The 17,734-nt window shown below is 35.9% G+C and overlaps 1 protein-coding gene across 20 annotated transcripts in view; it reads right to left on the bottom strand.

The window, feature by feature from the left end:
- ANKS1B (ankyrin repeat and sterile alpha motif domain containing 1B) overlaps positions 1-17,734 on the bottom strand; it is a 1,270,775-nt gene that overhangs the window by 1,050,578 nt on the left and 202,463 nt on the right. For 10 of the 20 annotated variants that reach the window (XM_012469266.3, XM_064376827.1, XM_064376828.1 and 7 more), the window contains exons 5-8: positions 10,701-10,776; positions 8,557-8,658; positions 4,900-5,013; positions 2,255-2,430 (exon numbers count right to left, since the gene is read on the bottom strand). In XM_012469266.3, the coding sequence (XP_012324689.1) occupies positions 2,255-2,430; positions 4,900-5,013; positions 8,557-8,658; positions 10,701-10,776 (468 nt within the window). The remainder of the gene's footprint in view (positions 1-2,254; positions 2,431-4,899; positions 5,014-8,556; positions 8,659-10,700; positions 10,777-17,734) is intronic. The other 10 variants (XM_012469273.3, XM_012469264.3, XM_021675575.2 and 7 more) reach the window with 1 other exon arrangement.

Below are 17,734 nucleotides of genomic sequence, written 5' to 3'. Positions count from 1 at the left end.
CAATGATGTCTTTTATCTACCCCAAATCCTTTAGATTTTTATCATTTCCCAAAAAATAAATACCAAAATTCTTAGTCTGACATTCAAAATCATCCATGGCCTGACCTCAAACTAGACTTCTAATCTCTCTCATCTTTCCCTTTTGTAAACTCTATTCTTCTAAATAAACAGAATTACTTGCTCTTACTCATCTATACCATCTGCTTTTCAGTCTCCACATAATCTTTAATATTTTAAAGGGAAATATTTTCAAAGAACACTATTGTAAAGGTTTGTCACAGGAACAGAGTGGTGTTAGAAAAGCATGAGCTCATATTTCAAAAACTTAACGTTCAATTTACGAGCATTAATCTCTTTCTTGCCACTCTCACAATATAGTCTTTGGTTTACCAAAAAAAAATTGAACATCTTTTCCCCAAACTATTGTCACTCTCCTAATGTCAAAAGCCTTTGCCATCACGTCCTGAAAGACAGAAGTTTGAATCATGGTCTCTGAGCAGCACTTACAGATCCCAGGGAATATAAGATATTCATTGAGTAAATGAAAAATAATTAGAGCTTCTATTTTATACTTACTCTCTACTTTACTCAATTTGAATTTCTTCCATTGTGTATGTCTCATAATTTACATCAAATATTACTAGAAATGTAGTCTCTATATATAATTTACAAAAAATCAAGAATTAGGGCTATCAGAATATCTGTGGTTTTAGAAGTAGGCCACAAGCTGCCAGTTTAGATAAATCTAAGGATGGATCTAAAAATGTAAACACTATGTATTGTTTATATAGAACAAATATGTTTTAAGTTCTAACTTTCAAGGAAATATTAAAATGTAACTGACTGGTAATCTGGAGATAGCATATATCTGTTTCAAGTTTTTTAACAAAAGATTTTGTCCCAACATTAAAGTTACTATTATAAATATTTCATTAATATAAAAATTTCATTTGGTAAAACCTACAGGTATTTACACCAGTACATATACAACTGTTCATAATTATTCATAAATAATTTTTATTGAGGCCAATAATAGGATGTTTTTACAAAAAAGAGTGAAGCCAGAAAACAAAATGAAACCAAAAAAAGCAGGCCTAGGAGGTAGGACTAGCTATGGAATTAGATTAGCAAGTGCTATCCCAGGAAACAGTGTCACAGCTCACTTTAAGTAACTAAATTAAGTAAATGTTCTCGTAATGGACAGCCACTATACTTAGCAATTTTCTTTTTAGTTTTCACAAATAATATGACATACTTAACACAATTTACTCTATTACTTTTGAATAAAGTATGATATATCTGTAACAAATTAAGTTAGTTCTAAAAGTGAGTAAAGATTCCTTATCAGAATAATATATTTCCTTTAATACCAGTACATACTATAAATCCTTCCTCTACAGGACAAAAAGTAGGTTTACAAATCTTAATATTAAACTGATTTACTCGCTATAGTTTTTCTTGCTATTGTGTTAATATAAAAATCCAAATGAGAGAGAATCACCCATGGCCTGACCTCAATCTATCCTTCTAATCTTATCTCCCCTCTTTCCTCTTTGTAAACTCTGTTATTCCTAATAAATAGAACAAGTTGTTCTTACTCAACTATATCATCTGCTTTTCTGCCTCATATAACCTTTAATATTTTATATGACAATATTTTCAAAGAACACTACCATAAGGGATTGTTACAGGAAGTAACTCATGCTTTAGATTCTGAGCTTATCAAAGAGATCCCTCCTGGGATTTGCTTAATATTATAAAAATATGCAGACTGAACTTCCCACATTCTCTCCTACTATGACTTAAGGAGTAGGTGAGGAAACTATACATGTGGCTCAGCTCTGTTTTTCTTCTTAAAGATGGTGTTAGACTGAGTTCATAGAGAAAATGGGGGAGACGAGACTGAGTTCATAGAGAAAATGGGGAGACAGTCAAAATGAAGATTTTTGTCTTTCTTTGGGAACCAACATCATTATGCCCAGTAAAACTAAAGGAATATAACAACAACAACAAAACTAAAAATCCATGTGTTTTAAGAAAGAGTCTAAATGTAGAGAGATCGTCAAGTGATGTCTCAAAGCACTCCTTCCTCTACAGATGCACTCAGAGGAAAACCCCAAAGAACAACAGGAAAAGAGCAATAAAAAAACTGGCATCTTATACTGGCAGAATCTGATAATGCACCACATCTGATGCCTCTTAGGTGTACATACTGAACTGGCAAAGACAGACACATTGTCTTCATTCCCCCCACCTTACTTACTACACTCTGGCTTCCATTTTTCCCAAGTTCTTCCTCTGAAATCTTGCTCAAATTATCTAAGTAGTGGTCTGATATTGTGTGGCACAAGTCTTCAAATGAATAATCCTTTTCTTGACAGAGTTTTATTTCATCCAAGAGTTTTGATAATTCTCCAGTGACGGTTTCACCTATGAGAATAATTTTTTCAGAAGTTTCAAGAAAGGCTATTGTTAAAACTTAATGTTAAGCAATAAAAATATGACTGCTTTGGTGATAGAACTCAAAATATAACAAGATTAAGCAGTCAGACACTATTCTGCTAAAAACAAGGTACTCAACTATAATTAGAACAACAATATTAATGGGCAAAAGAGATTATAATTCTGCCTATTTTTCTTCTTTTTCAAAATATAAATAATTATTGCAAGATTATATATACATAGTACATAAAAGCATCTGGAATTCCAATTCACAAAGTTTCATTTATTATAGAATTTCATTTCTATAATCTTTTATTGGTATTTCACTTCATTGACAGAATTCATCAGCAAATTTGAAATGGTGCTGAGAACCTTCTTTCTAGGTTCAATAAACAGAAATAGAAATAGTACAAGTTATTTAAACAAATAATGATATATATCATTATTTAAACAAATAATGATATATATTAAGAATTATGGTATATGATATAAAGCAAAAATACAGAAGAAACAGATAAATAATATGCATCATCTGTCAAACATGAATATTTTATAAATTATATGCAAATATGCACATTTCTAAACAGTCTCAGAAAGGTTCCTTATACCTATAATTTATTCTGAAAAAAATTTCTAGCAGTTACAATCCAGATTTTAATATTTTTATTCTGACTTAAAAACACATTTCAGATCAGCTGACTATAGATACATGAATTTATTTATGGACTGTATTCTGTTTTATTGGTATATATGTCTGTTTTCATACCTGTACCATACTGTTTTGATTACTTTAGCTCTTCACAAGGGTTCCAAGAACACAAATGTGGAAAAGATAGTCTGTTAAATAAATAGTGTTGGGAAAGTGAATGTCCACATGCAAGAATTAAATATGACCCTTATTTCATAACCTATGTAAAAAATGAGATAAAGACTAGAAAATTAACACCTGACAATATAAAACTCCTAAAAGAAAACATAGGGAAAAAACTTAATGTTAGTTTGGACAATGATTTTTTGGATATGAACAAAAGCAAAAATGAACACATGGGATTCCATCAAACTAAAAGCTTCTCCACTGCAAATGAAACAACAGACTGAAAAGGTAACTTAAAGAATGGGAGAAAATATTTGCAAACCATAGATCTTGTAATGGGTTAATACCCAAAATACATAAGGAAATCACATAACACAATAGCAAAAACACAAATAACCTAATTTCAAAATGGGCCAAGAACCCGAGTAGACACTTCTTCAAAAAAGCACATAAATGGCCCAAAGTATATGAAAAAGTGCTCAGCATCACTAATCATCAGGGAAATGTAAATCAAAACCACAATGGGTTATCACCTCACACCTATTAAAATGGCTGTTCTCAAAAAGACAGGAGATAGGAGGTGTTGCTGAGAATGTGGAGAAAGGGAACCCTGTATGCTGTCAGTGGGAAAGTAAGATGGTATTGCCACTATGGAAAATAGTATGAAGATTCCTCAAAAAATTAAAAATAGAATTACCATATGATTCAGCGTTCACACTTTGGGGTGCTTATTTAAAGGAAATGAAACCAGTATCTTGAAGAGATATCTGCACCCTTCTGTTCACTGCAGGATTATTTAGAACAGTCAAGACATGAAAATAACTTACGTATCCACTGTCAGGTGAATGGATAAAGAAAATGCAATGTGTGTATACATTTATATACACACTACACAAATAATGGACTATTATTCAGCCATAAGAAAAAAGATCCTGCCATTTGTAACTATGGATGAACCTAGAGGACATAATGCTAAGTGAAATGAACCAGGCACAGAAAGATAAATACTGCATGACCTCACTTACATGTGGAATCTAAAAAAGTCAAAGTCATAAAACAGAGAGTAGAATGGTGATTGCCAGGGGCTGAGGAGTAAAGGAGATGGGAAAGTGTTGATCAAAGGTACAAAGGTTCAGTCATGGGGGATTAATAAATTCTAGAGATTTAAAGTACTGCACGGTGACTATAGTTAATAATATTCTATTGTATACCTGAAACTTGCTAAGAGAGTTGATCTTAAGTGTTCTCTCCACCAAAAAAACAAAAAACAAAAAACCACCACCATACTATGTGAGATGATGGGTAAGTAAATTAGCTTGATTTTGGAAATTATTCCAAAATGTATATATCAAGTTGTACACTGTAAATATATACAATTTTTGTTTGCCAAGTATACCTCAATAAAGCTGGGGAAAAAACACATTTAAGAAAAAAAAATATTTATATAAACTTCACTATAGCAGTGATAATTTTCTGCTTTGCTCACTACTGTATCTCAGGACTGAGAAGCCTTAACCAACAACAGGAGCTCTTACAAATGGATAAAATATAGAGTATAGGATATAACCTATTAAACTTGAAATTTTCACAACTGTACATACGAGTCTAGTATAGTTTCCAGGGCTTTATAATTAGGCACTCACTTTTCGTCTTTTGGGAAGGAGACTCAACAGGTGATGAAATGTGTGTTTCCTGTGTTGCATCTTCCTGTACAGGCTCTTCAAGGACTGTAGCTCTTCCCATGCCTTCTAAATACTCTGTATGTATACAATTTTGAGATTACATACTTGAATTCATTTATTTTAAAATCAATAAATGTTTTACTTCTGGTGATCAGTTTTTCATTTATTTTCTTGTATCCTAAATACATCCTAAGTTTTCAAAAGAACTTCAAAACAACCAAACATGCAAAAGAATGTCATGATGAGTTACTTACTTAAAGTTTTTAATTTAAAAAAAAAAGACATTCGATTCTTTGGGAGAATCTCTTGAACTCCTTTCTTCCAAAAATGAAACTTAACACATTCTTTCCTTAAAAATAAATTCACCTATTGAAGATACAATAAACTCCTTGGTCTCCTTAAATATTTTCCATCTGAAGATTTTAAACTATCTGAAAGATGATTTAAACAGATTTAATCCCTGAAATAGGAATGTTGAGTTCATATGGATACAACCACCAGCCAGGTAACATAAATGAATGAAATAGAGTAAGTTTATTTTAAATGGTGCTGTAATCTTGTAAGAGAAGCATAATTTGCATATTAACTTTATTTCCACAAAGAAATAATGTTCATTGCCATTATTCTTGAAGTAATGTCCTATACTCAGCCTATCTTTCATTTTTCCAGTGTGGATAAAGATATATTAGGAATAGCAGCTTAAACTTAAATATTGCTTACTATGGACCCAGCATTGTTCTAAGTATTTTCTATAAATTGACTCATCTAATCCTTACAAAACTATGACACATGCGCTAAGTTTTAAAGATTACAAGTAAAGGAGGAGTATTATTAACTTGTCTGTGTTCATTCAGCTAATAAGTGGCAAAGCCAGATAAGTATAAGACAAGAAAACATCTCACTTTTCTCTTAATCATAAAGAAAACAGAGTCTGACTGTAGAAATAAATGTTCACCAATATTCAGCCTCACAGACCATGTTTAACCAGAGAACTAATGACCAATGTAAGTTCATCCCTGAAATGAAACAAAACTACCTTTTGAGAAACCAAAACTCCACAGTCTGAGCTAAAATTCTAGATGATTTTTTTTTTTTGAGATGGACTCTCACTCTGTCACCCAGGCTGGAGTGCAGTGGTGCGATCTCAGCTCACTGCAACCTCTGCTTCCCAGGTTCATGCGATTCTCCTGCCTCAGCCCCCCAAGTAGCTGGGACTACAGGCATGTGCCACCATGCCTGGCTAAATTTTTTTGTATTTTTAGTAGAGACAGGGTTTTGCCATGTTGGCTAGGCCGGTCTTGAACTCCTGGCCTCATAATCACCCACTTCAGTCTCCCAAAGCACTGGGATTACAGGCGCGAGCCACCGCACCCAGCCAAATTCTAGATTTTTAAATGTTAACAACTAACTCAAGTTTTATGGAAACACAATGTAGGCCCAAAATATGTGATATAAACAAAGCATGTCTGCTATCTACCAAAGTGTTCAGCCCACAAGTGGTTAGTTTATAGCCTCTGTATAAAGATTAAATTTTCATACCGATCATTTGCTTATACTTCTTTATTCGGGATGCACCTTTTTCTTAAAATATAATTAAGAAAATTTGTATTCTCATGCCAATCAAGTATGTCCTCACACCACTCACGTAGTTTCTACCAGGGAAATCCAGGATTACAAAGAACAGAGATGATGTGTTCACATTCTGAAATTTGCCAGTAATTAGAAAACTTCAAAGATGTCCCATATGCCCTATCACAAACTGACATACCTAATAAATCTTGACCATTTAGGAGAGCAAAGATAGCTACTCCCATATAACAACATTTCATCTTAGATAAACCAATGCAGTAAATTTTCTAAAAGTCCATTATTATGTCACATCCTCTTTTCTAGTAGGTAACATTTATTTTGCTTTTCCCAAAAGACATATTACACACATGCTTCAGTTTTTAAAAGTTCAGTGAGAGGCTGGGTGCAGTGGCTCATGCCTGTAATCCCAGCACTTTGAGAGGCTGAGGCAGGCAGATCACCTGAGGTGAGGAGTTTGAGACCAGCCTGGCCAATATGGTGAAACCCCCTCTCTACTAAAAATACAAAAATTAGTTGGACATGGTGGCAAGCATCCATAATCCCAGCTACTTGTGAGGCTGAGGCAAGAGAATCACTTGAACCCGGGAGGTAGAGGTTCCAGTGAGCCAAGATCATGCCGCTGCACTCCAGCCTGGCTGACAAGAGCAACACTCCATCTCAAAAAAAAAAAAAAAGGTTCAGTGACAGCCAAAAGTCCAATATGAAATATAAAGTGCCTAGAGGGAGAAGACTGATAAAAATAGTATATGCCACTCTTTTTTTTTAGCTTTTATTCAATTTAATTTTAATTTATATATAAGGCTGTGATTGGATCCTTCTCTGATTCAGCTCTGTATGGATTTATTTGACTTACCATTAACTTCTTTATTGATATGAAAATTCTAGGGGCTCAAACTTCCCTGAAATGTTTTGATGTTTTGGAAATAGAGAAGAAAGCATAATGGCCGCATATAGTGCATCTATTCTTTCTAATCCTCTGTGGCCTTTGTTGACTCCTGTATCTACATGTTCCCTGCCTGACTTGGTTTTAATTCATTTATCTGCCTGCAGAACAATGCTGTTCTTCAGCTTCCCAACTGACACCTAATAAAACCTATCCCAGCACCCTCCTCTGTCATACTTGCAGCCAATCCATAACAAGTGTAGGAGATAATCACTGCTGAACAGGGTAAGAGCTAACTAGAAAGGAGAGAAAAAACATCTGGGTTTTTTAGGTAACATGCTGCATGTCATGCCTAATCGCCAAACAGGAATGGAAAGCATTTAAATCTAAATTTTTTGTAAAAGTTTTAGTTTAAACGGAGAAGTATGCAATGCTGCAAATAACAAAAGTCATACCTAGAGAGTTGTCAAACCTTCAATAGAGCTAACAACTGCCACTAACAACAAACGTACTTAAATGATCTTTACCAAAAACAAAGGCTGGTAAGACTGAGTCATTTTATAAATTGGATTAGGAAGGAAATAATCTGTATTCTTGTGGCTAAATACTACTTTGTTATTATTGTTAATCCAAAATTTAGATACAAGCTCTGCCATTTAAAATACATGAATTTGAGCAAATCAAATCTATCAGAGCCTCAGTTTCCCTTATGTGCAACAAGTAAAATAATATCTGACTTATCTTACTACAAAGGGTCATAGAAACCAGATAAAGTAGTAGTAAATCCTGAAAACACTGAAAGTATTATTCAAATGTGAGCTAATACTTAATCATCACTACTTTATAGTGTTATTAACCTCCAGCTCATAAATACATATTTACTACATAAATAAGAATTTTAAAAATATTTTTAATATCAAATGAGTAAATAAATACATTAACTTCTTTAAAATAACAAGGAGTTGAAAAACAAAAATAAAAAATTAAAAGGTATTATTATTTAGTTTAAAAGTCTACCAGAAAAAAATAAAACAAGTTAAGTTTGTTCAAAAGTAAACACTAACTCAAAATCCAGAAGAAAACTACAACAGTTTCAATTTCATCTTGACTTTAAGGCAAACTCATCCATCATTCAATACATTTACCTTGTAAGAGTGTTGCAATCTGGAGAGATTTCTGAGATGGATGTTCTTTCAGAATGTCCAAGACAGTTCTACCTAAGCTATCCTTTATGTTGGCATCAATTCCTGAAAGAAAAAGAAAAACCCACTAGATGTACACCACTAAAGTGTCCTCAGAAGATACTATCAGTATCTAACTGCTGTAATTTCAAACATACACAGACCAAGCACTAAAAGTGGTTTTAAAAAAAAATTAAGTTCTACATACACCACAAACACACGCAAGATTTTACCAAGAAAGAAGAGGAGGCCTTTTGCTACCAAAGATTAGGAACATTCTTGATCATGAATTAAGTCTTAAAGGGCACTGATCCAATGCTTAAGACTGTTTTTCAGGACTCTATGATATCTTTGGGTTATAACTACTTAACTAAACAGCACACAATTACACTAAAAAAAAAAAAAAAAATTATTGGCCGGGCGCGGTGGCTCACGCCTGTAATCCCAGCACTTTGGGAGGCCGAGGCAGGTGGATCACGAGGTCAAGAGATCGAGACCATCCTGGTCAACATGGTGAAACCCTGTCTCTACTAAAAATACAAAAAATTAGCTGGGCATGGTGGCGCATGCCTGTAATCCCAGCTACTCAGGAGGCTGAGGCAGGAGAATTGCCTGAACCCAGGAGGCGGAGGTTGCGGTGAGCCGAGATCGCGCCATCGCACTCCAGCCTGGGTAACAAGAGCGAAACTCCGTCTCCAAAAAAAAAAAAAAAAAAAAAAAAAAAAAAAAAAAAACTATTGATTTAGAATGTGAATTCCTAAAGTATAATGGTCATGTGATTTATATACTCTGTATAATACGGTAAAAATATTTAGTAAGTGATAATCACATACCATGTAAGTAATATAAGAATAGTCTTAGAACACTTGAATATCCACAAAGTTGAAAAAGCATGATTATTTTTAACTGTTGTCCACATAGAATTTATCCAAATACACGGTCAAATACTCCATGATATTTATTTATGCAAGACTATATTCATCAGCCACACTCATCATCCACCTGATGAGAAAACTTATTTAAGTGTATAACTAAAACACCTGTTATTATTTTAGTTGTGAAAATATATAGTGTATGAAAGAACTTATTTTAATGTAGGAAATAGTTTTCACTGCCCTAAAAAATGTATGAATTTTCCAAATACATAATTGCAAAAAAAAAAAAAAGCCAGTTTACAGGATGTGGTCCCAAATTTTAGTTCATTGTAAGATTATTTAATACATGTTTAAATTTGTATAGGAATGTGTGACCAGCGCATATAAATATCGAGGTGGTTTCCTCAAATCATTTGTTATATCACCACACTGCATGTCAAAGTTAAATATAAATGAAATTTTAACTTTGTTCAATTGTGTACAAATACAATCACAATACAATAGTCTGCCAGTCTTTCATTTTATTTTTTTACAGAGGAAAATAAACTCACTATAGTCCATAACATGAAAAACTTCCATCAGTTGTTTACAAGCATGAATTTGTATCCATGCCTTACGATCTTTAAAAAAAAAAATCTGACCTCAGTTCTACCTTTATTTCATTTCAATAAGAATGTACATATAAAAATAAACAAGCCAACTTTATTTTTCCTTCAAAGCATTCCTTTTAAAAAATTCCCTTTATAATAAGTCTCCATATCCTAACAATAGGTACTCAGTTAATGAACTTACTAGAAGGACAATTTACCTTAGGAGAGGAAACTCAAATCTCTGTTTACCCTAATTCACAATATAAAACCTAGGAAAACTATTATGTTCTTCAATAAACCAAGCACTTGTGACAATTTCTCAAGGATCAATTCCTCTCTCTTACAGAAGGCAGAAATTTCCTTTTCTTTCGGTAGTTTAACTCTAAAGTACTTAAATGCATAAAATTGTGATAACTAAGAGGTTTGTACTTAAAACATCTATTGCATAAAGGAAGGTGCACATTGATATCAATGTTACCTAAATACTGGAGCTCAGTTCTACGTAATATGAATACATATCTGCAATTTAGAGCAAAGGCAAGAGGGTGATCTGTGAAGAAAACGGTATCATTTTCCTTTGTCTATTCCCAAAATAGAAATGGTATATGGCAGGATAAGCTCCATGCAGAATCACAACAGTTACCTGTTTCTAACAGAATTCGTACAACATCCACCTTTCCAAACAAAGCTGCTTCATGAAGTGCACTCCCCTTTTCTGTCTGGAAAAAAAAGAAAAAAGAAAGCACGATTGCATTTGGAATGCTTACAGGTTAAAAAAAAAAGTCTCACATTTTATATATTCATACTTATTTTCTGTAATCTCAGCCCTCCCTAACAGAAAGATAATGTGGAATAAAGAAGAGATTCTAAAAGCAAAATCCATCAGTTTGGGTATGTAAAACATCTCTGCTTCTAAATGACAATTTGGGCAGGGCCCAGTGGCTCATGCCTGTAATCCTAACACTTCCAGAGGCTGAGGCAGGTGGATCACCTGAAGTCAGGAGTTCAAGATCAGCCTGACCAACATGGCAAAACCCCATCTCTACTAAAAATACAAAAATTAGCCACACATGGTGGCACGTGCCTGTAATCCCAGCTACTCAGGAGGCTGAGGCAGGAGAATCTCTTGAACCCAGGAGGCAGAGGTTGCAGTGAGCCAAGATCATGCCATTGTACTCCAGCATGGGTGACAGAGTGAAACTTCATCTCAAAAGTCAATAAATAAATAGGCATTTGACTTTTTATGCTAGTAAGCCACTCACCTTCTCTTAGCTTCAGCTGTCCTTAAGTACAAAATAAGAGTAGTAATGCCCACCTCACAAGGCTTTTGTGACTATGCAAGAAGCTCTTTTAATCAGCATGCACTTATTTAACATCAATTATGAGCCAAGAGTAGCCGAAGGATGTTCTGAGGTATGGAAATGTCATCCTGGCCCTCACATATTCACATTCTATTTGAAGAGACAGCTGTATAAACACAGATGTTCCGTGACTTCCAATAGGGTTACCTCCTGATAAAGCCACCATAAACTGAGTATCCCAAAAATTGAAAATGCATTTAGGCCAGGCACAGTGGCTCATGCCTGTAATCTCAGAACTTTGGGAGGCCAAGGCAGGCGGATTGCCTGAGGTTAAGAGTTCAAGACCAGTCTGGCCAACACGGTGAAACCCCGTCTCTACTAAAAATACAAAAAAATTAGCCAGGCATGGTGGCATGCAACTGTAATCCCAGCTATCAGGAGGCTGAGGCAGGAGAATTGCTTGAACCAGGGAGATAGAGATGCAGTGAACTGAGATTGCACCACTGCACTCCAGCTTGGGCAATAGAGAGAGACTCCATCTCAACAATAAAAATTAAAAAAAAAGAAAAGAAAATGCATTTAAACACAATTAACCTACCAAACATCATAGCCTAGACCAGCCTACTTTAAACATGCTCAGAATACTTTCATTAACCTAGAGCTGGGCATAATCATTTAACACAAAGTCTATTTTATGATAAAGCACTGAATATCTCATATACTGCATATCACTAGCCTGGGAAAAGATCAAGATTCAAAATTTGAAGTATATCAAAATTGGAACAGTTTCACACCATTTTAAAGCCGAGAAATTGTTAAATCAAATCATTGTAAGTTAAGGGCTGTCTGTAAATATTTATGATAAATGAAATCTAAACAATTTAATGTAGCCATAAAAAAGAATCAAATCCTGTCATTCACAGCAACATGGATGAGCCTGGAGAATATTATGTTAAGTGAAATAAGTCAGGCACAGAAAGATAAATACCACATGTTCCCACATATGTGTGAGCTAAAAAAGTTGAGCCCATAGAAATAGAGAGTAACATTATGGTTATGAGAGGCTGGGCAGGGGAGCAGGGAGAGAAGGCTAGGGAGAGGTTGGTGAATGGCTACCAAGTTACAGCTAGATAGGAGGAAGAAGTTCTAGTATTATATAGTAGCGTGATGATAGTTAATGATAATTGATTATATATTTTCAAATACTAGAAGAGGAGTTTTGAATGTTCCTGACACAAAGAAATGGCAAATGTTTGAGGTAACAAATATGCTAATTACCCTGTTTGTCATTACATACTGTATTTCATGTATCAAAATGTCACTCTGTACCCCTAAATATGTACAGTTATTACATATCAATTAAAAAAAAAATTAAAAAGCAAAAAAATAATAATTTAATGTGGCTTACAAAACCCAGATGATACTTTCTCCCTGCTTCCCTCTTCGTTCCATCTTTTGCGCATCATAACCCTCTTCCAGACCCCATGCCTATGCTCCAGGCATGCTGAACTCTTTCATAATCATTTCATATTGCTTTCTTCCACAGGGATCTCAAAAGATGGTCTCTCTGCCTCGCAGGATCTAACTCCTAGCCTTCTTAATCTGGTCATCTAGATATACCTCTAGTTGATTTTCAGCATGAATAAGAATCACCTGGAGAGATTGTTGAAAAACAGAATTCTGGGTCCCTTCCCAGAGTTTCTCATTCTCTGAGAATTAGTAGTCTCAGATTAGGCCCAAGAATTATTATTTCTAACAAATTCCCCTATGATTCTGAAAGTCTAAAAAGTATGTTTTGAGAACCATGAACCTGTACTATATGTTGAATCTTAATATAATTGCATTTATAAACACATCCCTGGCCCCTCAAGTTTAGTGCTTTTCCTGGGTGTTCCATATCAATCTATATTTTCCTTATCATAGCACTCATAATAGCACATTATAATTTTATGCAATTGTCTAGTTCCCATTATAAACTATAAGTTCAGTGGAAACGTAAGCCACATCTTTTTTTTCTCACCATTGTATCTCCAATGCCTAGCAAGTACTTTGAAAATGTAGATGTTTAGGAATTCTTCTGAGGGCAAAAAGTGGAGGGAGGGAAAAACACAGGATGAAAAACAAGGACAGTTTGTGAGTAGTGCAGGATGAAACTGATTCTACCTTGAGGAAGATTGAGGAAGATTTCAAAGATAATGCTTTTTGGGCTATACAAATGTTATATGAAGGTTAGTTGTCTCTTTTCTTCATTCTTTTTCTACTTCTCTCAAGAATCTAACAAGTATCAGTAAGTCGTATGTGTGTGTGTTTTCAACTGAATAGTGTGTGTGTGTTGTTTTCAATTGAATTGTGTGTGTGTGTATGTGTGTGTGTGTGTGTGTTTGGTATTTTCAACTGAATGGTGTCAAGGTAGCAATTTTGTTACCCTTTACTAAATGTGATCTCTAATTTGGGATTCCAATCTCAACCTGAAATAGAAATACAACATACAATGTAAAAACTTTTTTTTTTTAGATGGAGTCTTGCTGTATCACCCAGGCTGGAGTGCTGTGGTGTGATCTTGGCTCACTACAACCTCCATCTCCCAGGTTCAAGCGATTCTCCTACCACAGCTTTCTAAGTAGCTGAGATTAAGGTGTGCGCCACCATGCCCAGCTAATTTTTGTATGTTTAGTAGCTTTTCTGTTTCCCCAAGTTGGCTGTGCTGATCTTGAACACCTGACCTCAAATGATCCACCCACCTCAGCCTCCCAAAGTGCTGGGATCACAGGCATGAGCCTCTGTGCCTGGCCAAAACTCTTCCATAAAAGTCTATTGTATGATTAAACCCAATCTAAAGTAGTTTATAAGTACATTACTAAGGAGGTTTGAGGAACACTGAATATCAATGTGGAAATATAATGTACTAGCATGATATGTAGATACTGAAAAAATGGAAACAATAATTTATAAACATACAGCACAATGATGAAGGAAAGAAAAACTGGAAATTAATTCAGCTCTTAAGAAAATACTTCAATGTGGGACATGAACATTTTATTTTTTTCCCTTCCTTGAAAATATTTCTTGAAACAATCTAGTTTTACTCGCTCTCATTCTGTATTTTTCAACCAGATTTCTAATTACTAATTTGATTCCCTTACACTTTTCACAAAATTTTGGACTTGATTTCAGAAAAATCCTTCCTGATATAGCATATTTCAGTTCATTCTGAAAACAAACAAAAGAATATTTTAATTCAGGGTTATGAGGGGCAAGTAATGGAATTTCTCACAGTCTGAGGGAAAGGAGAGGACAGAAAGTATGAACCCCAGGGGGTTAGTTTTGGAACAGGTATTTGTTCCAGGGAATCTGTCAACCCATGGTAGACTAAAACCTGGACTTTAACCAGCCATTCAAGGTACGAGTGAGAGTGGGGCAGAAGACAGTCTGAAGTCCAAGCAAGCTGAAAGCTTAGATGAGGGACCCCTGCGAAACTCTAAAACCTCTAAAGAACAACATCCTCAGTGAAAATTAAAACAACAACAACAACACATTGCACAGAAGGGGAAAGGATGTTTAACTAGGTCTTAGTTCTAGAGTTAAAAAAGTAAATCCCCCTAAGAATGTCTAACCACAATTCTGTACTCATATGGTAAGTTTAAGGCAAAATTTTAATCTCTATGAACTCCAGGTCTTCAGCCAAAATGTAGAATAAAGTGGTCCTAGGTTTCTAGTAATGCAGACATAAATAAATACTTAGAAGAAGCAGATATAAATCCCCTCTCTAAAAGTACACTTTTCAACTCCAAATATTCCAGCAGATGAAGCTCTAAAAAATACAAATTCAAAATTGTAAATAACTGAATGTGAAAGGAAACATCCCACCATGAAAAAGGATTAGTAAAATTTAAAAAAAGAAGAAGAAAACTCACAAAAATTTCACGTATTGAAATTTTTGGTCAGCTATAGAATACATATGTGATAAATAAGATGAAATAAGTAGAACAAAAGAACAATTATCAAAATTGACCAGATATGAAAATGAACCAAATAGCAATTCTAGAAATAGAGAAATATAATATTTAAAATCAATGGCTTAATAACATATAAGATAGCTACTGAAAAGGGTATTGAACTGGATGATAGATTTTTTGAGTACATAATTAATATGGTTTGTATTTATGTACTTTAAAAATCTCATCTTGAATTTTAGTTCCCATAATCTCCATGTGTCATGGGAGGGATCTGGTGGGAGGTAATTTACTCATGGGAGCAGTTACCCTCATGCTGTTCTCATGATAGTGAGTGAGTTCTCACAAGATCTGATAGTTTTATAAGGGCTTTTCCCCTTTTGGCTCAGCACTACCACTTGCCTACCACCACATAAGATGGGACTTTGCTCCTACGTCACCTTCCACCATGATTTTAAGGCCTCCCCAGCCATGTGCAACTGTGAGTCAATTAAACCTCTTTCTATTATAAATTACCCAACCTCGGGTACGTCTTTAGTAGGACCATGAGAACAGACTAATATAATAATGCAATAAAAGGAATAAGAGATAAAAAACAGAGCAAAATTATAGATGCACCTACAGCACTTGTCTTCCCTGCTGGAACACCAAATATTAACAACTATCTGCACACAAAAAAGCACTGTCACAGAACCAAAAATCAAGTGAGCCATCATAGCACCTGGCTTTAACTTTATACTGCTGAAACAGACACTGAGGAGGGCGGGAGAGACAGTCTTGAATCATGGGCACCACCCCTCTCCCATTCCATGGCAGTGGCCATGCAGCGCAGAGAGAAAAATCTGTGTATTTTAAGAAGGAAGAGGGAAGTGACTGAGGAACTTTACAATGAACTCAGTGCTGATTTGTCAGAGTGGACAATAAAACTGTGCTGGGTTCAACCAGTGTCTACACATTGAGGGAGCATTTGGACCAGCTTCAGCCGGAAGGGAATCACCCATCCCAGAGGTTAGAATGTGAGTCTCTCAACAAGCCTCACCACTGCACTTCAACCAGCCATTCAAGGTATGAGTGAACGCTCTAGGCTGAAGTGCTCAAGGATCTTCAGTAAACTTGAAAGGCAGTCTCGGACACAAGGACTCCTATTCCTAGGCAAATCCTAGTGCTGGGCTGGCCTTAGAGCCAGTAGACAAGGTTGGCACATGACCTAGGGAGATAACAGCAGATATGGCTAAGGAAATGCTTACACCATCCCTCCACCAATCCCAGGCAGTCCAGTTCACAACAACAAAAGTAATTCATTCCTCCCTTCTATTTAAGGAGAGGAGAGTGAAAAGTAAAGAGGACTTCGTCTTACATCTTAGATACTGGCTCAGCCATACTAGGACAGGGCACTGGGCAGAGTTGTGAAGCCCTAACTCCTGAACATCCTCTAGATGTACCTTGAGCCAAAAGGGAACCCACTGTCTTAAAGGAAAGGACCCAGTCCTAGCAGTATTCATCATCTGCTCACTAAAGAGCTCTTGGCCCTAAATAATCAGTAGCGATAACCAGGGAGTACACCATGGGCCTTGTGGTCTGAGACATGCTGGCTTCAAGGGTGTTCCAGCACAGTCCCAGCTGTGGTGGTTATGTTGAAAGACTTACTCTGTTTGAAAAAAGAGGGGAAAATGAAGGGGACTTTGACTTGCACCTAAGGCACCACTCTGGCCACAGTAGGGAAATACAACAAGCAGACACATGGAATCCCCAAGTCCAGGTCTAGGCTCTTGGACAATATTTCTGCATCTGCCCTGGACTGGAGGGGAGCCTACTGCCCTATAAGGTAAGTCTCAGGCCTGGCAGCACTGACTATAAGCTGACAAAAAAAAAAAACTTGGGCTTTAAGGAAACATTGGCAGTGACCTAGAAGAACTCATGGACCAGAGGTGGTGGTGGCCACAGGGAGAGGCTCCTCTGCTTATGGAAAAGGGAAGAAGGAGTGAGAAGGACTTTATAATGCAGTGTGAGTGTCAGCTTAGCTGCCATAGATTAGAACACCAGGTAAACTGCTAAGGTTTTTGACTCTAATCCTTGGCTTCCAGACAGCTACTCTGTACATGCTCGGGGTCTGGGGGACTCACTGCCCTGAAGATAAGGATACAGTGCCATGCTGGCTTCAGGTCTGACCCAATACAATCCCAGTAGTGGTTACCAAAGGGGTGTTTGCATCACCACACCCCCAGGTACAGGTGGCTCCGCAGAGAGAGACAGACTGTTCTTTGGGAGAAAGTAAGGAGAAAGAACAGTCTCTGTCTGGTTATACAGAGAATTCTTCCAGATTTTAACCAAGACCAGTAAGGCAGTATCTCTATGAGTCTGCAAAAACCACGGTGTTAGTGGATTTGGGGCCCATGTCCCTTCAAATACCTGGAAAGTCTTCC

The sequence above is a fragment of the Aotus nancymaae genome, unplaced genomic scaffold (genome assembly GCF_030222135.1).
Source record: "Aotus nancymaae isolate 86718 unplaced genomic scaffold, 86718_ANA_hifiasm-v0.15.2.pri h1tg000016l, whole genome shotgun sequence".
Classification (NCBI taxonomy): Eukaryota; Metazoa; Chordata; class Mammalia; order Primates; family Aotidae; genus Aotus; species Aotus nancymaae.
The sequence above is the reverse complement of the archived record's forward strand: the minus strand, read 5'-3'. Positions and strand labels throughout refer to the sequence as shown.